Source organism: Lepus europaeus, chromosome 7, assembly GCF_033115175.1.
Source record: "Lepus europaeus isolate LE1 chromosome 7, mLepTim1.pri, whole genome shotgun sequence".
Taxonomy (NCBI): Eukaryota; Metazoa; Chordata; class Mammalia; order Lagomorpha; family Leporidae; genus Lepus; species Lepus europaeus.
In genome coordinates this window covers 92,517,598-92,542,076 of record NC_084833.1, presented here as the reverse complement: position 1 = coordinate 92,542,076, position 24,479 = coordinate 92,517,598, and the positions used below count along the sequence as shown (strand labels likewise).

Genomic DNA, 24,479 nt, shown 5'->3' with positions numbered 1-24,479 from the left:
TCTTTGTCCACTGTTGTGTGAAATGACTTACAGGATGGCTTTTCCACTACTCCCATTGTGAAGCCCTTCCACAATTTAATAAATATCACTATTGGGAAAACTTTTCTAGATACTAGATACAGAGCCTACATAGTCTTTTATTCAATTTCATGCTCTGATGTCTAGTTATGCCTGTAGGGATCATCGTAAATAATTTTTTTCACTTCATGGTGATGCATTTTGAATTCTTGGAAATTTATATCACATCCCCCTAAGTCACTCTGAAAAAATGTTATATGTATTTAACATTAAGTAGTTAATTCCTTAGTCGATGAACAATATATTTAGTTTTTATAATCTTGTCTCAGAAGTCATTTTCCCATCCTGTTAATCAATCAGCTCTACTCTAAATTCCCTCAAGTTTGTCAACATTGATGTACTCACAAAAGGATTTGGTAATCTGATTCACATCTTATCAATGTACTACACAGCTTAATAATTAAGTCCTAATTCAGAATATGGAACTCTAGTTGGCATCTTTGAGATGTCTTAAAGTCCCTCAAAGATTGTCATCACTTGCTATATGTCATAGGAGGACTTTCGCCTTTGAAATTTCAGATAAAAAAGTTTCATTTCTAGGTTCATTGATAAAAAGAAAGCCATATAAACCTTTTGTTAAAGTGCATGTTGTCATACTATTGTATTTGTGATATAATAGCTTCTTTGCATCAATTACTGATACTTAGAGAAATTGTTTCATTATTTTATATATTCTCTCAACTGTGAAATGATCAACATCTAATGTAATATTGATATTTCCATATAAAGAATGCTTAAAATAATCCTTTAAATTCCACTACCACAAAGACTCTATATAGATTCAATGTACAAGCTATAGAGATTACTGAGGGAATTGGGTAAATTATTTACCCTTCAAACTATATTGTAGACTCCGTATAGTCAGCATAGACATCTTTTCTCTTTCTTTCAAGTCAGTTAGATATTATCCATGTCTAAAAGGAACCTCTACTTTCTTTGAAATCCCTAAAGGTTTATTTTTAAATACAAATAATTCCTTTCTTCTAAAGTTATCTTTCATTCTTTTTTAACATCAAATTTTTGAGTTACTAGGTCCTGAATTAATAATATTATCAAAACCACTGTTAATTTTTGGCAGAGCATTTTATTGCTGCTGGAATCTGTTTTCATCTTAAAATAAACCAATGCAGGTAGTGAATACATTTTATAAAAGTTTTAACCCTGTTAGAAAAATTGAATATATGAAAATAGTATGATATCCTGAATCTCAATACTAAAAGACCCTGAAGGGGTAGCACTGACATATCAAAGGTCATAAAGATAAGGAAAATATTCTTTTTACCCATCTTTAAAATAACTGAATTCATCCCTGACTACCCAGTCTTCTTAGTGTTTATGTTCAGGGCAATCAATACTGCAACCATTTACCAAGAAGACAAACACGTTAGATAAAACTAAATATTAATGACTGTCTTGCTGCCAAGAAAGTGGCTTTATAGAAGCTTTCATTATCACACATTTAGAAATGTGTAAGAATAGAAATAGTATTAACCCCTAAGCCATCCTTTACCTTTAAGTCATATATATGAATAAAGATGGTTTTAAAAGAATGAGTTAACTACCTGAAAACATAGCCTGCAAACTTGCTGATTAAATTCTTAGCTCATAAACAATGTACCTTCATTAAAAATTTGAGAATGATGAATGTTGCATCATGCTCTGGAAGCTCATTCATTCTTTGAAGATTTTATAGAGAGTCATGTATGTCCCAGGCACTGTATTGACTGCTGTGGAAGCATGGAAGTTGATGAAAAAGTACACGATGAAAGTCTGTGTCTACTCTGGGAGCACAGACGAGGGGCATCTACATCAGATCCAATGGTGCTTCTCAATTGAAATGATTTCATGTCTGTCCTAAATGATGAGATAAGATAGTTAAATGGGAGAGTTGACAGAACTTTCCAAGCAAAGGAACAACATGTGAAAATTTGAGATTAACCAAGCATAAAATAATTCTGAAAATGTGGGAAAATATTAGTGAGTGGATGGAAATTATGTCAAAGAGGAAGGTGGACACTGGATCATAAAGCTTTTAACTTGTTAAGTGTGGGGGCTGGCACTGTGGCGTGGTGGGTGAAACCACTGCCTGTGGTGCCGGCGTCCCATGTAGGTGCAGGTTCAAGTCCTGGCTGCTCCACTTCTGATCCAGCTCTCTGCTATGGCCTGGGAAAGCAGTGGAGGATGGCCCAATTCCTTGGGCCCCTGCACCCATGTGGGAGACCTGGAAGAAGCTACTGGCTCCTGGCTTCAGATGGGCACAGCTCCAGCTGTTGCAGCCATCTGGGGAGTGAAACAGCGGATGGAAGACTTTCTCTCTCTCTCTCTCTCTCTCTCTCTCTCTCTCTCTCTCTGCCTCTCTGCCTCTCTGTAACTCTGCCTTTCAAATAAATAAATAAATAAATAAATATTTTTAGAAGGGAAAAAAAAAAAACCTTGTTAAGTGTACCTGTCAAAAAACTGTAACCCATTCAGCATCCCTGATGGATTTGGGCTTGCTATAGTTGGAGTGTGGTTTGTCTTCCAAGAGCTTTGGTCCTCAGTGTGGTATTGTAGGAATTGATGGAACCTTGAAGTGGTGAGGTCTAGTGGGAAGTACTTTGGTGACTGAGGGCCCTGCCTCAGAAGGAATTAAGATAGTTCTTGTGGGACCTTGATTAGTTATTTGGTGAAAACTATTATAAAATAAAGCAAACCTGGCTCCACCTAGCTCTCTGGCTTCCTCTTTGGTCATGTGATCTTTAACTCACACATTCTCTTACTTTGATGCTATTAAGCCCTCTCCAGAGGCTGAACCAATGGGGCTGCCTCATGGTAAATGTGCATTCACAAAACTGTGAGTAAAATAAACTCATTTTCTTTACAAAGCTAGCTTGCTTTAAGTATTTCATTACAGGAATGCAAAACACACTAATATAGGACTGAAATATTACATGGGTAGCATATTTCTTCAAGTTTTGATTTTGCTTTTGAAGACCAAGATGGGAGACCAATGGAAAACACATTGTAGCTGGGAAACAATGGATAAGGACTGTTCAGGTGGCTGTCACAGTAAGCCAGAAGGGATGTGATAAACTGTCACAGAGAAGCACAGGTCAAGGGTACATGCTTGGCCCAGTAGTGCAGATGCCTAAGTCCCATGTCAGGGTAGCTGGGTTCAGTATCTGCCTCTGTTCCTCATTCCAGCTTCCTGCTATTACAGACACTTCGAGGCAGTGTAACTTGGTTCCTGATTGAATTTCTGGCCGCCTACTTTGACCCCGCCCCACCCTGGCCATTGCTGGCAGTTGAGGAGTAAACCAGTGGATGACAGCTCTGTCTGTCTCCCTGTCATGTGTGTGTGTGTGCCATATGACATGATTTTGGAGGATTAAGAGTATAATCTGAAGGGTTAAGTGGCTAACTTGGGAATATTTCAGCATGACTTTTAAGTGTAGAATATACATATTTAGATGAAGGCAGTGGTATTTTTAAAGAAGGTGAACACAGAACAATGAACAGGTTTTGGAGGAAAATGATGAGAACATTTTGGGTGTGTTGAGTTTAAAGAGCTGACAGGACAATTCACTGGGAGATAACAGAGGGAATTTGCCACAATGATTGGATTCTTAAAAAAGATTTTCCATCCTAGGATATGGAGTCAAACATTTGTGCATAAATTATTGTTGAAGACATAGATTCAGTGAGTTTACTCAGGTGCCAAATATCGAGTTTCAGAGTCTTGGGAAATGCTCAAATTAAAGAAGACATCAAAAGAAAAGAATCCTAGGGAAGAAACAAATAGAGACGCAAAAGGAAAACACCAAAGTTTCATGTCACAGAAACCAGTGAAGGAGAATGTGAAGGAGGGAGGTATCACAATATTAAATGGGATAAAGAGGTCATGGTAAACAAAGTCTAGATAGAGCTCCTTGTCTGAAATCTTAGAACCTACTAAAAATATGAGAGGTTTGTTTCATCAAAGTATTTGGAGCAAGAGCCAGGCTGTCCTGAGATGAAGAAAGAATCACAATTGCAGTTAAGAACAAATATAAACTATTTCAAGAAGCATAAGTATAAACACATACTAGTTTAAAAAACTGATCCCAGGTATAGCGGTTAGAATCAAGGAAATATTGGTTAAAATATCAGAGGTAGTGCCAGCATCCCATATGAATACCAATTTGTGTACTGGCTGCATCACTTCTTCTTCTTTTTTTTTTTTTTTTTTTTTTTGACAGGCAGAGTGGACAGTGAGAGAGAGAGAGAGAGAGAGAGAGAAAGAAAGGTCCTCCCATACTGTTGGTTCACCCTCCAATGGCCGCTGCAGCCAGCACACCACGCTGATCTGAAGCCAGGAGCCTGGTGCTTCTCCCGGTCTCCCACGTGGGTGCAGGGCTCACTGATCCAACTCCCCACTAAAGCACCTGGGAAAGTGGTGAAAGATAGCCCAAGTCCCTGGGCCCTTTGTGCCCATGCAAGAGACCTGAAAGAAGCTCCTGGCTCCTGGCTTCAGCCTTGCATAGCCATGGCTGTTGCAGCCATTTGGGGAGTGAACCAGCAGATAGATCTTTTTCTCTACCTCTCCTCTCTTTCTCTCTGTAATTCTGCCTTTCAAATAAATAAATAATTCTTTAAAAAGTGATACTAGAGGTAAACATTGTTCTGTAGGTTGCAAGGGATAAACAAGCAGAAGGAGAATGTAAAAATATATGAGAAAGGAAAACAATGCAATGTACTAGGTTTGTACTGTTTCTCCAGCAGAAATCCAGATAAAGAAGTCTGGATGTTGATAACTGTGTTGCCCAAGTGAGGATTTTGCAGGGTGGGTGCCACAGAACACCTACATGGTATGGGAGTTTAGATAAGGAAGGGCGCACAGTGATGGATTAGGAGTGCTTTAAGATCAGTAGAGTGCTGATAAATTGGAACACAGAGAGATGATGTATCTGCTGAGCTCAGTAAAGTTGAAGGGGAAAGCATAGGATGAAAATTCAAGGTCATGCAAGGGCATAGAAACAGAGTGCACTATGCCTCTAAGGTCTAAAGAGGGAGTTGCTGAAGTGGAGTGTATAAGGAATAGCATTACAGTTGAAAGAGTCAAAGGATTATAAACTGAAGGTGGTCTCTATTTTTGTCTACATAAGCATAACATCATCCAGGAAGTTGGTGACAAGAAGTGGAGAGAAATACGGGAACCCAGATGCTAAGATCCTTAGTAAATGTGGAGAGGTGAACAGGACTCCAGCAGAGGCAGCAATATAGAGTGTGAACATAAGAAATAAAATAGTTGAATGATCCAATTTTTCAAAGACAGTGACTATACATAAGTTCACTTGTAGATGCCTACAATATCTTTGAGAGAATATTTAAGCAATTTATAATGTTGATTTCCTCTGAGTAGCATCCCTTTCATATGGGGCCATATGAATATATTATTCTAAAGAAATCAATGGCATGAAAGTGCCAGAGTGGAAGGCAGGCACTTCGCACCCATATTTTGCCAATGAGATAGCATCATTTTTGAGTGGGAGTTCTCTTAATATAGGCCTGAAGGGAAGTACTGTTTTCCAATGAGAGTAAAGCCTTGGCTAAAGGACAGAAGAGTTGGCAGTCAGTGAAGGCGTCAAGGATGTAAGTTTGTGTCTTCAGTGATTCTGGGGTATAGAAGGCATTGTTAAATGGTAGCCTCTGAGAAGCAGTATTGTGCTTATGGTGCCCCATTTTAAAATTAATCTACTTAATAGATTTTGGACAGAAAACACTCAACCAATGTCAGAAATTCAATTTAAAGTTTCTTTTGTATTTGGGAGACAATATGGAGTCTAGGCTAAAACAGCTCCCAAAAGCAATATTCTTTACCATTCACAATAAATCATCAGCTTTCAATACTATCTGTAAACCAAGAAGTTGGAAGAAGAGAATACAGTGTTCTCTTTGGAGCTAAGATTCTTATTATCTTATATTCTTATCTTCTATAAAATTTTATGGTGTTTTTTGTTGCTGTTTCCTGTAAAACAAATGTATCTTCCACTCTCCAATTTGGGGATCATTCTCTTTTATTTATCCCTATAAAATCATATATATATATGTATATACATATATATATATATATATATATATATATATGGTAGATGAATAATAACTGTAGAGGCTGACTAAACCCATTTAAGAAAAAGTGAGTGAAAAGGAAGGGAGCCACAACAAGTATGATTAAGGCACACATCTATCTTCCCTAACCCAATATTATTTGACATTGTGATTCAGTACAATAATACTTTGCTCTGAACAGTGTTTTCTCCTTCCCTTCCCACCCCATTCTACTGTCCATAATTCATCAGGAAGCATCCTAAACATACCCAGGAGTAAACTGATCTAATTGATATTTTGGGTCTGACCTGAATAGCTTTCGGCTTTTATACATTCAAGGTGATTGCAGTTTTCTCCCTCCAGCATGAGGAGATGTGAAAAACGTCCCCTCCTTTACCTTGTTCTCTCTGAGAACAGGTAAATGCTAAAGGCAGGAGCACTCTGTACTATGAACCTGCTGAATCAGGGTCTGGGAGAAAGAACTGAACACAAGCCACATGAACTGCTCCTGCTTCCTATCCAATCTTCTGGGTGGTGTGGCTCTTCATTGCCTGACCTGGATGTCAAGAGGCTATTGAAATGTCAGGGCTTTCCATTTTTCTCAGTGCAAGAGTTCTAGTTAGTAAGGAGGCCTCCACTAAACTGTCAGTCAGAATGACAGAAGTTCACCAGAGACCTCTCATGGGCAATGAATTTCACACTGAGATGGAGACTACTGTGGTTAGCATCTGAATGCAATTGGTAGAGTGACCTGGACTGTTAACTCTGCCCGACCCTCCAACCACCTGCCTTGGGTTCCAGGATCTTTTCTAGATGTAGTTAAGATCTTTGACTTTCATACTTCCACTTGTATTATTTCTACACATACCTATCTCATTAGCATGCATATGCACAAATGTCGTGTAAAACTCTGCCTCCAAATAAAATCAAGAGAGGACTTCACAACTGTTGGATTTAAAGTAGCACTTTTGCTAGCTGAAAGTAAAGATGCCACACCTGGGTGACCACTTTTGGTGACGTTATACCATTGTTGTGTTTTTATAGAACTCTGAACTAGATGGCCTCTACATCCTCTTTAATTTACACTTTTATGTAAAAAGAACAATAATGTGATGTTATGTAGAATATGTTTATTGTAGCTTCCAAGATGAGTGTTCAAGAGTCATCTTAACTGATATGCAGTTTCCCCTGGTGTCTCACATGTCAAGAGCAGAGGGAGCACAGTAAATCTTAGTTCAGTGTCTGGGTATCAAGGCCTGCGTTATCATTTCTTAGAAAATAAATTTTTCCTTTACACAGGATTTATTTTAAAGAACAATAGTGTTTCCTTGAGGGAATTTATACTCATGGCATTGCCTTCATGTTGAAAGAATCAGTGCATCTAGTACAGGGCTACCCTCCCCTCTACCACCTCTAGGCTATTTGTACCTATTACAAATGTAGATGTTACCTGGGATAATCTTAGCTGGACGGTTCTGAGAAGTTCACACTCTAATGCAGTTATCTGGTAGGTTAAAGGACAAACATAGAGATAAAATTTGAAGTCTCCTTTGGGCTCCTTCCAATGTTTTCCTCACTCCTGCCTCCACTATTTTCCTTGTGTACCTCACCTGTTCCACGTGTTTTCAGACAGGACAGCAGCTGACCCCTCTAAGAATTACCTGTTGCCCCTGGAATGAACATGGATTTCCCTTTTTTTTCTTTGACTAAGACAGAGTTGAGGCAGGTCTGGGTAGATAGAGATTGTGATATAAATGGGAGGATAGGGCACTGTTCATAGGTTGCTATAGTGGATATGGGAGGTGGCAGGTGGAGACGTGTGACTAAGAAAAGGATCCTCCTGCACCCAGCATTGTGATGCAGTGGGTTAAGCCACTGCCTGCAATGCCAGATTCCCATATGGGCACCAGTTCATGTCCCACCTTGTACACTTGCAATAACCCTCCTGCCAATGCACCTGGGAAAGCACCGGAAGATGGCCTAAGTACCTGGGCCTATGACAGCCGCATGGGAGACCCAGATGAAGCTCCTAGCTTCAGCCTAGCACAGCCCGGCCATTGCAGCCAATTGGGGAATGAACCAGCAGTTAGAAAATTCTCTCTCTTTCTCTCTCTCTCTCTCTCTCTCTCTCTCTCTCTCTGTGTGTGTGTGTCTGTGTTTGTGTGTGTGTATGTATAGATAGATAGATAGATTCTGCCTTTGAAATAAAAATTTAAAAAATATTTAAAAAGAAAATTGGAAAGAAAAAGACCCTCCTTTTTTGATGCATGTGCTAGACTGGAAGAAATCTGGGTTAGGGCAGGAGACATGTGATCTAGCCCAGCCTTTTGCACAGTTTAGATGTATATACTTTGCAAATTAATATCTCTAGACTATGACTTTTGAAATACTCATGACTTGCAAAGGTATCCTACATTAACAAACAACCCTCAAGTGGCAGAGGCTCATAAAACTAAAGATTTCCTTCTCGTTCATGTTACATCACCTGCTAATCACCTGCAGTTGTGCCTGAGGTGCCTTCTTCATCTGGGGATGCAGAGTGGTAGAATGTCCCCCATTTAGGACGAGCTCTTACCATGGGAGAGGGGAAGAGTGCTTCAAAGCTTCTGGTCATATGTGACATTTATCATTTCTCCGAACATTCCATTGGTCCAAGCAAGTAACATGGCAAAGCCTGCCATAGTGGTGGTAGGAAGTAAACCCCTCGGGCAGGGATGACCAGGAAGAGGCCCTTTAAAGAGAGACCCAGCATCTGTATGTTGGAAGCTCTGATACATAATTTGTGATATCTTTTATAGCCCTCCAAATCATAAACTATAATTTATGAGTTATAAATTTCAATAATTAGTTTTAATATAGAAATAATTTACCAAGAGATCAAAGGCTAGATAAAAGCCCAGTCCTAAAACAGGCTGAATTCTCACTGGAATTAGTGCTTTGCATATGCATAAGAGTTTTTATCTTTAAATTCTATCTACTAACATTAAAGCAAGTCCTGGCCCTCTTAGAACTTTCTGTGTTATATTTTGAGAAATATATAAATAATGCCTTATAGAAATATGGTAATTTATGAAATGAAAATTCCTGTCTCACATGACCCAATTCATATATTTGGTTTGTTTATCATGTATTCCCAATTCATAGAACAGTACCTAGTGAAGAATAGGCTTTCAGTCATTTGCTCAGGAATAGAGGGAACTACTTTGTACAGAGATACTAGAGATAATTATGGGGTTGGCAGATTGGTTGCCCTTTCCTTTTCCCCAAGAAAAAGCCCCGAAAGAATTATACATCCTTTTGTGTAATGGTGGGAGAAATCACCGGTCTGGAAAACTCAGAATCTCCTCTTTGTGTAGACCTCAACTATGATTTTGTCCAATGTATCTGTGCCTGTACTCAGCTCACATGATGGTGGAGAGGATGAAATGTAATGAGAGATGTCAAAGCTTTCAGATAATTTCAAAACCTTAATGCACTTTTTAGGTGACAGGGTGTTAGGCTATTGTAGGAAGGATGAACGTATCAACATTTTTCCCAAGGAAAGAAACGTGAAAATGTGTCAAAGACTTTGTACAGGACAGGAACTTTTCTAGTACCTTTATGTATAGGGATCTGTTTAAGAAGATCTGTTTGAGGTAGGAATTATCTCCATTTTCAGATAAAAATAGCAAAGCACAGAGAAATTACATAATTGGTGCAGAGACTCCAGCTGGCAAGTAGTGAAGTTAGATTTGAAACCAAAGTGTCTGAGTCCTGAACATGGGCCAAGTGATTCCCACCCTTGTGGAGTTGTTCTAACAGCATCTATCAGGTAGAAAGTAATGCAGTAGAAAGACTGCACTGGTTTTAGGGAGAATACAGTGAATGCTCACCTGGTCCTGTTAGCTTCACATGAGTTACCTAATTTAAGCCTCAAAGAAACCATGTGCCAGAGGGGCAGCATTTTTCCCATTTTACAAATCAGAATCTCAGGCAGAGGATTTACCATGCCTAAGGTCATACAGTCGATGTTCCATGTAGAAATCCATTCTGAGTGCTGTCTCCAAAGCTACTTTTTAAAAACGCTTTGACATGCTGATTATTAAAATTCTTCTACCAACCCAAACAGCTAGCTAAGATCCTTATTCAGCAGGTGAATGGCAGGGGCTTTTCAAATTCCTTGCTCTTCATTTAAAAGCAGAAGTTTGCTTTCATTTTGCTTGTACTTAGACATCCTCTGATGAAAGCCATCCAGGGCCATCTGTATTCAAGCATCTTTATGATCCCTGCTGAGTTTAGAGATAGCTTTTAGTAATCCCACCAAATCATTGCCTGCTGACCAACCTCAGGTGTCATCTTATAGTACTTAAAGGATTCTCATTTATTGTATCATTTGATCAGGCAACATTCTAAGTCATTTTTAAAGGAAAAAAGGTAATTTTGTACCCTGCTGAGGGATAAGATTGGACTAAATTGTATTTGAGTGGAAAATGCTATTATCATTTCAGAAGTTTGATGACCAAAATAAGGAATGACTCCTAATTCTCAGATCACCTTAAATGATTATAGACATTTTGAAAAAATTTTTCTAAATCAGTAGCACCAACTTTCTTGCCTTCATTTTTCCCCCACTACTCTCATTCTCAAAATAGCTATCTGTTGTTTAGTATTCTTTTTTCTTTTCTTTTCTTTTCTTTTTTTTGACAGGCAGAGTTAGTGAGAGAGAGAGACAGAGAGAAAGGTCTTCCTTCTGTTGGTTCACCTGCCAAATGGCTGCTACAGCCGGCATGCTGCACTGATCTGAAGCCAGGAGTCAGATGCTTCCTCCTGGTCTCCCATGCGGGTGCAGGGGCCCAAGCACTTAGGCCATCCTCCACTGCCTTCCTAGGCCACAGCAGAGAGCTGGACTGGAAGAGGAGCAACCGGGACAGAATCTGGCACCTCAACCGGGACTAGAACCCTAGGGTGCCGGTGCCGGTTTCTCAGGCGGAGGATTAGCCAAGTGAGCCACGGCGCCAGGCTAGTATTCTGTTTTCTAGGAACTCTGTTATGTCACTCAAGTTCACTGGATTCAATAAATAATTACTATTTTACCTTTTTGTCAGATACACTAAAAGGGAGGCATGTGAGCAGGAGCAGGGTAGATGTGGCTAGGTTGAAAACCTGCTTCCTATTGCTTGGTGCAATGCAGTTCAGTTGTCATTAGATCTAGACTCTAGACACCAGATCTGCCAGTGACACCAACACTTACCTTTAAGCTTGGCTTCTGGTATATATGCAAAAATGGAAAAGAAGAAAGCTCTGTGAGAGCATTGACTTTGGTGTTCTTTTGCTTCATTTCTCCGGTACTTTCAGCCATATAGTCAGCAATAGTGGAAGGCCACAAACGCCTGTTGAATAAGTGATTTAATGCCCTCTGAAAATACAAGAGTACAAGCCGGGTATTCAAGACCCCTTGATTTGTTCTGTGCTTGCCTTTTTAGCATCTTTTCCATCCCAGTAGTTTGGGCACCTGACAGATTCACATATCCAAGATCCTCGTCTCTTTTTGCACTCTCCTCTCCACCTCCCGCCTTTCCTGAAATTTAAAGTTCCCATTAGCATTGAAAGATCAGCTCCCAGACCACTTCTTCTGAGACCTTCCCTCAGTCCTCTTAAACAGACAAATGATTCCTTCCTTGGTATACCTTTCAGGACTTTGCTTTTGGTCCTTTACTTCTATAGGTCTTATGTTATTCATCCATTCATTCCACAGATACTGAGAAATAATAGTGAATGTGGCTGGCGCTGTGGCTCAATAGGCTAATCCGAGTTCTAGTCCCGTTCGGGGTGCCTGATTCTGTCCCGGTTGCCCCTCTTTCAATCCAGCTCTCTGCTGTGGCCCGGGAGTGCAGTGGAGGATGGCCCAAGTGTTTGGGCCCTGCACCCCATGGGAGACCAGGAGAAGCACCTGGCTCCTGGCTTCGGATCAGCTCAGCGTGCCGGCTGCAGCAGCCATTGGAGGGTGAACCAACGGAAAAGGAAGACCTTTCTCTCTGTCTCTCTCTGTCACTGTCCACTCTGCCTGTCAAAAAAAAAAAAAAAAGAGCTTTCCATAAATCAGCTCATTTAATACTCTCAGCTATTCAATGACTACTCATTATTTCATCTATCAAGTTCTATGCTGTATGTGTGTTAATTAACAAGCCCAGTTGTAGGGGGTGGGGGTAGATTATTGAGAAAGTTATAAAACACTTCCTCCTCCTCAAGGGACTTACATCCCAGTGGATAAAGATAAACTTGGGAATAAGTACAGAAATAAATGAACAAGATACTATGGACATGCATGTTTGTATCATCCTCAAATTCATACGTCAAAATCATGATCCCAAATATGATAGAACTATTGAGAAGCAATTAAAACAGGAGGGTAGAGCATTCGTGATTGGATTAGTGGCCTTGAAAGAAAAGACATGAGAAAAATGATTTCTGTTCCCAAAGTGTGAGGGCTCTACAAGCAGATACCCATCTGTAAATCAGGAAGAGTGCCCAACCTTGACCCAATCTTGTACCCTGATCATAGATTTCTCAGCCTCTAGAAGGGTGAAAAACAAATTCTTGATCTTTAGAAGCCATGCAGGCTACAGTAATTCTATCAGCTCCAAATGATTAAGAAGCAAGAGAATTTGAGATAATGGCAAACTGTTAAGAAAATAAAAATTTTAATAGGGAAAGAGAATGACAAAAAGCAGGGAATTACCACTAATCCCGAAGATATGCCCTTAAGGGCAATTCTGTATCCTCTGCATTCCTGCATTATCCAGACCCTTGCTTAGTGAATAATATACTTTGCTTTTGAACAGTTAAAAAATGTAGCCAAACAATGAATAGAATTTTGAACTTAGAATCCATTCATTGCTTTCCAGCTCACAGACTATGCTGCTGAGAATAAAGAAATAGGGGTTGATATAAGTTTGAGACAGGAGGTGTGTAAAAAATCCCGCATTCAAGGAATATCTCAGTTTATCCCTGAATCCAGGCAACAACGTAGTCAGCTCTGAGTTTTCCTGATCAGTAGAGGAAAAGTGATAGTTTTTCCACTCCCTGGAATATTTTTCCCTTGCCTTTGGAAAGCATTGTACTGTTTTTGGCAGCAAAAATTAGCTTTGTAATGGCATTTGGCTTATATGAATACAACAATTAATTTGTACTAAATGGTACCAAAAAAATAAAAAAACAAAGTAGAGTTGATCTAGGATTAAACTTTGGCTGTGCAAATCCTAATGTTTTTATTCAAAACTGTTGATGAATATTGCTAATGTAATGACAGGTAAAAGTGTTAGATTTGATAACTGTAGTAACTAAAAGTAAAAAAGGAATTTTAAACACTCGTAAACATAAACTAATATGATTCAAATGTCAGGATCTCTCATTTAAACACCATTTATCCTATTTAGAAATGATTTCCCCAGTGAATAGGAAGACTGAGTTGTGCACTCGGGAGTGAGGAAGAATTCACATGAATCGAGACACACATTTGCTCCCAGGAAGTCTCTTTTACTTGGGTTAACCATGGGGTTGAAACCCAGGATCTGTGTCCTTAGCACTGAATTCCAACAAGCTCAGTTAATGGACCCAGAGAGGGTCCTGTTGCTGAGATCTGAAAGAGCAAAAACACTTTGATTAATTGCTATCTGAGTGGGGGAGTGGAAAGAGGAACTGCAAGGTCAGGACTTTACTAATCTCACTTTTAGTCAAAAGAGTGATTTACAAGAATACGAGTATTACACTTTTGTTTCAAACTTTGTATTTGCCATCTCTTCAGTTTAACCACATAAATGAGTCTGGAAATCCCCTTAGAAAGGGGTCAGGTGAAAATAAAGGTACTTTGAACTAGCAGTTATTTAATTTACATGCTTCTATTATGTTAGCATAGATATTAAATAGTTTATATTCGGTATAGACCATAGGAATGGTGGTAATTTTGATGGCTGGCAGCTATGATGAATGCATTCTGGTAAGTATAAGAATAAGGATGAGTGTGTAGAAGAAAAATGTGTCACAAGCCACATAAAATCAGTTCCCTTGGCAATATTCATACTTTTGAAAAGATTAAACAAGGTCTTGGGTTCTTAGGACTGCTTGCTCCTGATTTTCTCCTTTATAAATCTACTATTTGCTACATGATGTTTCATGAGGGATTTTTTTCCCAAGTACAATGCAAACTGTGTTGACTCTGGCTTTCTCTTTTGGACTTCAAAGGAATTTTCTCTCTAAAGTCAGACCTTAGAAGTTTTAATGAGTAATGGACTAATTTGGCTTACAGAAGTAATGGTTTATTTAGCTAAAGGATTTTAGTGAAGTTGCCTTAATCTCCATACTGTTTATAATTCTCATTTTTGCTAATATTAGTTTTAATAATCTAACTAGCTTTTGACCATGATAAAAATAATGTGCTTATGTAACACTAGTGAAATACAAAGAAATTTACAAATTGTTGGTAGTGTGGATTTCAGCAAAAATCATGAAATGCTCTGTTGAATTTTGACCGTGAAACAGTATTTCCTCTCACAACCACAAGAACAATATAATCAAGAGAAGGAGAAAAAAAGACATTGTACTAAGTGCAAAGAAATAAAGAATAATGCAGGTCAATATTTCTCCTTCAAATTTGTAATTTGTCTAAGGTATCAGAATAAACTCCTCAAGCATACACTTTCGCTTGATAGAGCAAAGTCTTTAAGATGAGCCTCACAATATCAAAAACAATCTTTAATAGTTTTCAGGCAACTGATGAATTGAACCAAGTGTTCTCTTTGAAATGCACTTAAGGAATGTATAAAAACCTGTTCTTAGCACAAACCAACAATGCTTATATTATATGAAAGTATTATTTGTAAATGAAGAGAAGACCAGCTCAGCCAAGTTGAAAGGATACAGAAAGTCTCAGCTTTAGGTACTTGTGGAGTGATTTACTAACCACCTGCTTCTGTATGGACAAATTGTTTGGGTATGCAGACTTTGCTTCCTCATCTCTTAAAGTTACCTTAGAAATAATGAATGAGATCATGTACAGAACAGGTTCCCTATAGTGGCTAGGCCAAGATCTTCATGAATTACTGCATTTACTGCAAAATAATTACAGAATTTTCTTTATACTAAACAACTATTCACAAAATTTATATGTGCACTTAGCTATTCAGCAACACATCATAGAGAGGACTCTGCTAGTATCTTCCTAGATAGGAATGTTCATTTGTCACTTGTTCTGTATCAAATATGTTGGAAGCTATTAGCAAAGTTATCTTTTATAATTTTAAATTTTCTATGCAACCCCTTGCTAAGACTTCCTTAAGCAGCAAACACAGCTTTAATCTACCTTCCTAACACCTATCCCTCCTTTCTACAAGCATGATTTTTTTTTCCCTTAAGTCATAATACACAAGCAACAACTGCATATTGTTCACCCTTCTTTTATCTGAGTAGACACCTACCTTTCTACCTGCAAGCCTATCTTGTTCCCCTTCCAGCTCTTATTCTTGATGACCTGTCATTTTTCAGCTCACTAGAGAAACTTCTTTACACATTGGACTGGGGCTTGTGCTAATCTATCCTTACCACACTGAGAACTACTTCCCAGACTAAGTCTCAACATGCAGAAATTAGAAACTAGCAAGTATAGAAAGTTCCTTGTCACATGATAGAAGAAGAAAAATGGATGTTTTAAAAATTCTTTACATTAGAATCAAGATTACATGAATTATTAGATGATAAATTCTAGCAGTCCTAAATTAAAATATACTTTTTGTCAATAATGATAATCATAAATGAAACAGTTGTAAAATTAACTTGTAAATCAGTGGAAATCTGTAAGTATGTCTTATCTGGAGAGTAATTTTAATTAAAGAGATATTTATACAATTAAAGATATTTTTCCAATAAGAGAACTCTTATGTTCAAGGCTTCTTATAACTCTAAGAATCATATATTATTAAATTTTCCAGTAAGAGTCTCTAACTTTGAAAGATAGTATTTGATTCTTATTAATTGCTGATTCTTGGACTCTTGATATTCTTGTATTAAATATCTATACCAATGAAAACTGGCTTCCTCCAAGGCCTTTCCCATATTATTTATGAAATAGCTAGTTTGATGATGAGTTGGTAACAAAACATTATTTTAAGCTTTTTTTGGATTACAGAATTTGCTTGATCCTAAGGGTTTTTAGTTTTTGCTTTCTTCTATCCTGATAGACTTTAGGACATCAGTGCACTATGATTTGTTGGAGTACATGCCAGAAGTTCAGGAATAGAGTATGACATCCTTTGTTCTAAAGAATCACCTGAGAGAATGATCCAAGAGCAGACGCCTCCAAGTTTAGCATTATTTGAATTTCTCCAAGTGGGCCATTAACAGAACAGAGTTCATGACCTTTAGAGGAATTCATTGTAGAAGTACATGTTGATAGTGTATTGTTCATATTTATGATTCCTCAAAAAATCCCTTTGTATTTCTTTTTCACATTTCAAAAGAAACACCTGTAAGCATTCGCTTGCTCAAGAAACAATGATGCAGCTAGGACAGAAACATCATCGTTTTCTGCCTAACTGCAGAAAGTAACAATGAACAGAATGAAGTTGTTAAAAATGAAAGAAAGTGTTCTGAAACATGTCCTTTAAAATCTTTCCCAAGGTTTGTTATCCTTGGTCAGTTAAAGACTGTATTAGTTGAGAGTTTTTAAAAAACTCCGAGTAACTGCATATGTTGTTGTCCAAGAAGGTGGACTATGTCCCTCCAGCAGTAAAGAGTTTATGCCTCAGCTATTCACATACAGCATGATCCTCTAGGGGAAAAATGAACAGTTTTTCCTCTGTGAGATCTAGGTAAAGTTGGAAGCATCTATTCCAAATGTTTGGAATACTGGCCTGGCAGCAGCTGTCTCCAAAGACTGGATCCCTGTCTTCACCGTCAGGAAACAGAAGGATGCTTTTGGACATCCATTGCAGGCCCCTAGTGGTTGAATGTGTGCAGGCTTTCTGTAGTGAAGGAATGAGTAGATGACTTGCTTGTTAGCTTGTAAAGTTATGTTTTCTGAAAACAAAGACTCCCACTTGTATCTCAGCCTTAAGTAACAATGATTGTTATTTTAAAATTCATTGCCTGTAGGGTTATTTCATATCCAGCTATATTTCCTTTCAGCCTGGGGATAATCATTCTCAAACAGTCTGACAAATGCTTGTCTGACCCTGAGCTGAATACTAGATGAGTATTTTCATGATTGCTTTTGAAAACATTAGAAGTTTGCACTGCATTAGCCATGTTTTAGGTGGGGTCAGATATGATCATTCTAGAAGTCTCTTTGTCTTTGGACAATTTTCAAATTTATAATTGATGAGTAGCATTTATATACTATTTTTATTTTCCACCAGACTATACATAACTAAAAATGGTCAATAAATAATATAATGTTGTAACAATAAGGCTTTATGGGAAAATGATCATCCTCACCCCAATCTACTTTTTCTTTTCCATTATTATTTTGGAAATTTACCATTTTATTATTAATGCCAAATAATTATTATAAAAACTTTAGAGCATATAAATAAGCAAAAGTAAGAAAATATAAATAATATATCACTCAGTGCTAACCAATATCAATATTTTGTGAATATATATTCAGTCTTACTTCAGTCATATAACTGTACATTTTTCTTGAACAATGGTATGATATGGAACATGCTTATAACATTTTGATTTATACTAGTTAATTTCATCTTAAGAATGCTGTTTATCTGCTATGTCTGTTACAAGTGTCTTTACTGGATTGTCATTGTGCTTTAAATTTTTAATTTTGATTTCATTGGCATTTATACAACATTTTGTATATGTAGTGTGCCAATTTTTGTGTTATCTGACTTCAGCATTCATGCTTAGAAATATCTCACCCACACTGCCCTTATATAAATAGTTTATCTGTATTTTCAGGTTTTTAAGAGTTTATTCTTACATAGCTACCTAGCCTTTCTAGTCTATAACACTTTTCTCATATGAGCCAACAAATTATGTATACTAAGCTATTTAAAAGGGAAGATCTAAGAATCATATCTATGTTTTCAAAACTTTTCCAAATACTAAAATGCATAAAGTGAGGGAGTGAATTTTATTTCAAAATGTCAAGTAATGAATTTCACTGCCAAAATATAATCATGAACCTGAGTTTAATATATGTATTAATATGTTTTAATGACATCTTAATTCTGATTAGATTAAGACAATGCAGATGAAGATGCCTATAATTATAGAATGGTATATGACAGTATTTGCTGGGTTGGAAAGGGCATATGACTAAGAAATACACAATTAGTGATTAGATTCTGGTTCTGACCCTGGTGATTTTTCGGTGTGTGTTGGATGATTCATTGTACTTACTGAGCTTCAAAGAGCTTCCTTGGACACCCCAGATGACCTCAGATGTATAGTAAGTCACCAAGAGCAGCAAAGTGCAAAGATTCCCTTTGTGAACTGATGCAACAAAGTAACAAAGATATCAGCTCCTTTATTTTAGGATGGAAGATGTTACAGTTTAGGAGCAGGAGGTAAGGAAATCAAGAACCGAATGTGCACTAACTTCCTGGAGCTAACAGAGTTATTTCTTCTCAGAAGAATAGGACAAGTCTTTTAAAGCACATATGAGAGCTTTTTTATATCGAAAGATGAAAATATGTTCTTTGTAAGCTGGGCTGGTTTTTTGGACATTTTAAATTATTATTCACTGTTTGTTCTGTTTTAGCTTTCCTGAAAGTAATGGAATCCTAAGAGCACCCATGAAAAATTAGTTTGTCTTCATGAGGTGGGGCTTAGAGAAAGAGTCTACCCAAGGTGATATTAAAACTATATAACAAAAGGATGACATGGATACCAACTAATCAGAAGGAACTGTGGTTATAAACTATTGATCATTCCTAAGTTTCTACCGGGAGCTAGAAAAAATGGATGTGTGTCGAAAATTCATTGAGAAACATGAAATAGCAAATTAAAAAGGTCCCTACCATTCTGAAGCACACTTTCTGGTTGGAAAAGAGATGTTCAACATAAAACAGAATCATTTCAGAAAATTACTTTAAAATATTCTAGTTAACTAGATATCCAGTTAACTAGATAGAGTGATGAAGTAGATAGAGGTGATACGTAAGAGTATTGTAAATAAAGTGCACAGGAAGTTTTGTTAGAGATCTGATACTTAAGGACTAAATGATGAGGAGCAGCTGCTGGGACAGTTCTGGAAAGTGCATCTGGACAGAGGGAATACCATCATATTAAACCCAAGGGGAGAAGAAGCTAGGAGGTTTATGTGAAAGACTCTAAGAAGGTCAGTGTAGCAGAAATGGAGCTGGTGGAAATCAGAGTATGAATCAGAGAGTAACACCATAAGATAAGGTCATAGAGATAAATAGGGATCATATCTCCTTTTGGAGGGTTTTAAGCAAATAACAGAAGTGACTGGATTGACAACTGACTGCTACACAGAATGTGGACTCGAGGAAAAAAGTTCATATGCAGTTGAGAGACTTGTTAGTATCTTAGATGGCGGTGGTTATGACAGAAGAGATGAGAAATAATCATATCCAGAATGTAAGAAAGGTCTTGGAAAATGCACATTATATCATGAAAAATTTTTGAATTCCATTTTTCCTTACAAAGCTGCCTAGCTTTCTAGTCTATAACACTTTTCTCATATGAGCCAACAAACAATGCATACTTAGCTATTTAAAAAAAAAAAAACATTTGAAGTCTCTAATTGGTGAAATTATCATGGTCCTCCCTATGCTGAGATCTCCCCTTCTGGACCAAAACTTTGGAGGGTCAGTGTTTTATTTTTATAAGGGATATTGTTCTTTTATGAGTTCATTTTAAATATCTCATCTATAAACAACAGCAAACATTTAAGTATCATAAAAGAAAGTTGGTTTCTCTTAAATGTCTAATTGTTCATGTTGCTAGGAGAAGATGAAGTTATATTTTATCTAAGAAAATGAAATTCTTTATTGTTTGTTCCTATTAAAGTTTCTAACTGGCTTCCTACTGTAGCCCAGTGAGAAAGTTAGAAGTTCTTTGTGTAACATTCATCTAGGTGCTTGTAAATGAGAAGCCCTTTATACTTTAAAAGCTTAATAAAAAAATTACTATGTATCTATGGAAGAAAAAATGTATAATCACAGAACTTAGCGGGTATGGGTATCAGATTTAAATAACTAACACCTAAGAGAATGTCCTCATAGAACGATCTACCAATATTCTGCTTTATGCCTTTCCTGAGGTTGTTAACTCCCCCTTTTGGACACTGTTCCATCTTTTTCCCCCAGGTAAACATTATACAAGCCATTAGCAAAAAATTACTGCACAATTTCCACTTAAGAAATAGCTCTGATGGTCCTCGCTTTGACATAGTATAGTTACATTGCACAGGCCCCATCACTTCACTCTCTGAGAACAAATTTTCTAATTGTTAAAATGGAGAGATTAGACTAGATAATCCTAAAATTATTTCTAGTTCCAAGATTTCAAAATTGTCCCTCTTATGAGTACAACACATGATCAATATACTGCATTATTTTCCTTAATTGCATTTTTGTGTTATAATGTCCAAATCTATAGTTCACATTCAGGTGCCTCTGATGAGGTCCATTTCCATGTAGAAAACTTCTTCTTGGACATCTCTACCTGTATATTATACCAGCACCCTAAACATGACTCATTGACTTTCCCCAACAACTTGTACCATTTCCTGCATAATTTCCACTCACTAAGCATTTCGTTTCCTTTGAGTCCTCTATACTAATACCTTGCAATAAACATTTACTTATCTTTCAAGAGTTCAATAAAAAATCATCTTCCCATGTTAAGTTTTTCAGAGGCACTCTGTTTTCAGGTTTACTTCATGGTAAGCTGATTAGAGGTATCAGAGCAATTTTTGAGTTTATTGCACCTGTTATATGTTTGCACTTTGAATTCCTTGAGGATGGGGCTACTTTCAAGCTTCCTCATGATGCTACCCTCATTTTAGAAAACATTACATACTATGTGGTGAAAAATATTGCATAAGTAAAAAGCAAAAATTGTGTGATCTGAACATTGCTTGGGTCATTATCTCATTTGGCACATGTCTTCCCACCAATAGTTTCATCAAGGCCTGGAGAAACCACCGATTTGGTCCTACCTTATCTTTTCACTTGATTATGAAGACTCCTTTACATGCCAACCTTCATTGTTTTCAAACATTTTTCTGCTGTGGGAATTCAGTGTCCTTTTCTTGGAAGAGTATTCTGTTTTGAAGAGTACAGAGACCACGTTTTCTGTTTCTTTACTATCTCTCCTGTTCTTAAGATTAGAATAGTGACAGCTTGCCAATTTTAAGTGTAAGTTCATTCTTTGAGCTCCTCAACTGACTCAGTACTCTTTTTGGAAATGGCTAAAATTTTCGTTACATTTATGTGTAACCAGTCTCATCAAGAACAATTGACAAATGCACTTCTAGTCTTCAAAATGTTAATTAAATTTCGACTTGATACTTAGCTCTCAGTCAGTATGTATACTCGGGTCAATAAACTGTCAGGCTTGAGCGGCTGAATAGCTCTCAGCATCACCTCAATACATTTCTGACTGCCTTGTCAGGCTGGGAGAAATTCACCAGGGGGATTTATCACAGCAGAGTCAAGAAGCCATCTATCTGCGACATGTGAAGATGGCAGAGTTGGCCTTCCTTTACATTATGTGTTCTAAGCTTACTGATTCTGAGGTAATTAACCTGAAAGTCACATACAAAGGGGAGATAAATGTACCTTTTAAGAGATATTTCTCTTTGAGGCACATTGAGACCGTAAATCCTTTCCGGCTTCTCAGAGGTAGCTTTCTCAGGACTGTTCTCTCCCTTCTCTCCTCAAGTGGATTTTACGTTGTCACCCCCACATGTTCTTCCCTCTGCCTTTTTTTCTTCACATTTGTTGGTAGAATCAGCAACAACCCTTTGGAAATGAATTTATGTTTGGACTGATCACCAATATTGGTGACTAACTCAGCAGGTAAGACTGAACATAATACTTAGTTTAAACCAAATGAACATCTATAGTGATAGTCATTATCATTACTCCTTATTAAGTGACTAATTTAATACCATTTGTAATTTCACTATTATTTCATTCAGGTAAGTGTGTAATTTAAGTAGTCTCTACCATCGTTTTACAGATTAGGAAGGGAATGCTTGGAGAGGTTAAATAGGTCAGCTAAGCTCACACAGCCAGTAGATAGAAGAGTTAACATTTGAACTTCTGCCTGTATGCATTTGACCAGTACTTACAGTAAAATGTTAACATAGCTTTCCGTGTGTTTAATCAGAAAAGTTCTTGAGGAGAGCTGCTTGAGACAAATGATGACCTGCCCAGCAGGAATGTAGCCCTATGTCTGTTGTCACTTAGTTGGAAGAAGATTCAGAAGGTTGAGATGTTTAAACTGCACATAATGAATTGAAGAGAGGTTTAACTGAGTCATATGGATGTTTCTTTGCCTTCTAGGAAGATTTCCAGCCTGCAGCAGCCTCAGAGACCAACTGGGAATCAGTCACAAGCTCTATCTCAGTAAGTCATTTATTATTCTGTAGCCAGTGAAAGAAACTGATAGAATGGCTAAGATCAACCCCAGAAGGACTTGAGTTGCATTAAGGACCTTTGGCTCCCCAAAAGCCCGATCTCAAGCAGGATGTGTTCCTCCGTTTCATTATAAAATGGCTTACCTCTGACAACCTTTCTTCCTCTTGGAGACATTTCCAGGAATGTCCAGTATCTTATTGTAGAAACTCAGGAATAGACAATGACTTCAATACGTGTCAGCTTCAACGCAGAACGCTGGACAAAAAGACTGTCCAAACATATCAAGTGGACCAAAGAGTATCCACAGCCCAGGCTCAAGTGGGCAATTTCAGAATTGCTCTCTGAATAGTCTAGGGGAAGCTGTTAACCTTTGAAATTTCAAGGGTCTTTTCAGAGTTGGAAAAAAATCTCAGTGTTTACAGTAAGATAGCTTAAATGCAAATCAGGTTTGTACAGTATTCTATTTAACTTGGCTTGAAACAACTCGTTCTGAAGCTGTAATGACTGCTGCCCCAAGTTTCTTCTCCAAATTTAGTCATTTCACAGTATACCATCTCCTTATCTACTTGGCACAGAAGCAGCAGACCTTGTTTTCACCAATCCTCCATGTAGTTCTTATGTAGCAATAAAATATGAGATAATAAATGCACTTGTTCACAAAAAGCTTGGGAGATGGGAAAAGCTGGTCCATGGTTCTCAAAGGGGTTTGTGTGGCTCAGTCAGAGTTGATTTTTTTCCCCAAAAGTGATGTGCTCTCTTTCGTTCTGTGGGGGATACTTTTTCATTTTCTCATATGTTGGAGTTTCCTCAGCTATAGATTCTGGGGTCATTTCATTTACCAGGAGTGGCTGCTGAACTAGAACACTGAGTGATGAGTGAGGGCTGCAACATCATGTTAAGAGAGTTTTGCTTACTTTTGGCAGGGTAGAATGCATGTTCTGAGCCTGGTCTGGGGAAGGGCTTCATTGTCAGTTGTGTGGGCATCTAAATAAAAGCATCCCGAGGAGGAGGTGCTCAGGCTCAGCAGGCGGGGGGAACAGCCAGCCGCCTGATGATGACAACTCAGTGTAGACTTTTGCAACCTGGACTAGGTGTCTCGGGAGCTTCTGGCCCCTCAAGTGCCTTATGCATGACAGTTCAGGGCTGTATCATCATCCTTTCTCCAAATGCAGAATTACAAGCCTTTTTACAAGACCCTTTTGCTGATTAAAAGCAATCCAGGTCTTTCGAATAAAGGGATCGTCTGTTCCCTTCATGGTTGGGGAGTGTCACACCATGGAAGGCCCACAGAATCAGTTGATCTGGCCCTGCCAAGACAGATGGCACTTGAAATTCAATAAATCTGTAGCAGACTAAATTTTAAGTTGATTATTTTGTGTGGCCCACACATGATGTTTTAAATGTCCAAATGGCTCTTGGTAGAAAAAGGTTCTCCAACTCTGCGACTATCTGGAGAGATCTGGAGACTCCTCTGATTTGAGTTATTAGTTGAGATACTGCTTACCCTTCTAGCAACCTACTTGTATTTCTCACATTTGGTTTTTCAAGAACCTTCTAAGATCAAAGCCCATTGGGCCTAACGTTAACTACCAAACAAATACACTTTATTTATTTGAAAGCAGTTTACAGTTTTTGAAGCATTTTTATCACAAATTATTACCATTTAAAAGTAATTTAGTTAACTTTAGAATGGATTTTTTTATAAATATGTAACAAAAGCCACCTGAGGTCAGA

The 24,479-nt window shown here is 37.8% G+C and overlaps 1 protein-coding gene across 2 annotated transcripts in view; it reads left to right on the top strand.

Moving 5' to 3' along the window:
* Nucleotides 1-24,479, top strand: part of PDGFD (platelet derived growth factor D) — a 265,927-nt gene that overhangs the window by 202,755 nt on the left and 38,693 nt on the right. For both annotated transcript variants that reach the window (XM_062196942.1, XM_062196941.1), the window contains exon 4: nucleotides 22,671-22,733. In XM_062196942.1, coding sequence (XP_062052926.1) covers nucleotides 22,671-22,733 — 63 coding nt within the window. The remainder of the gene's footprint in view (nucleotides 1-22,670; nucleotides 22,734-24,479) is intronic.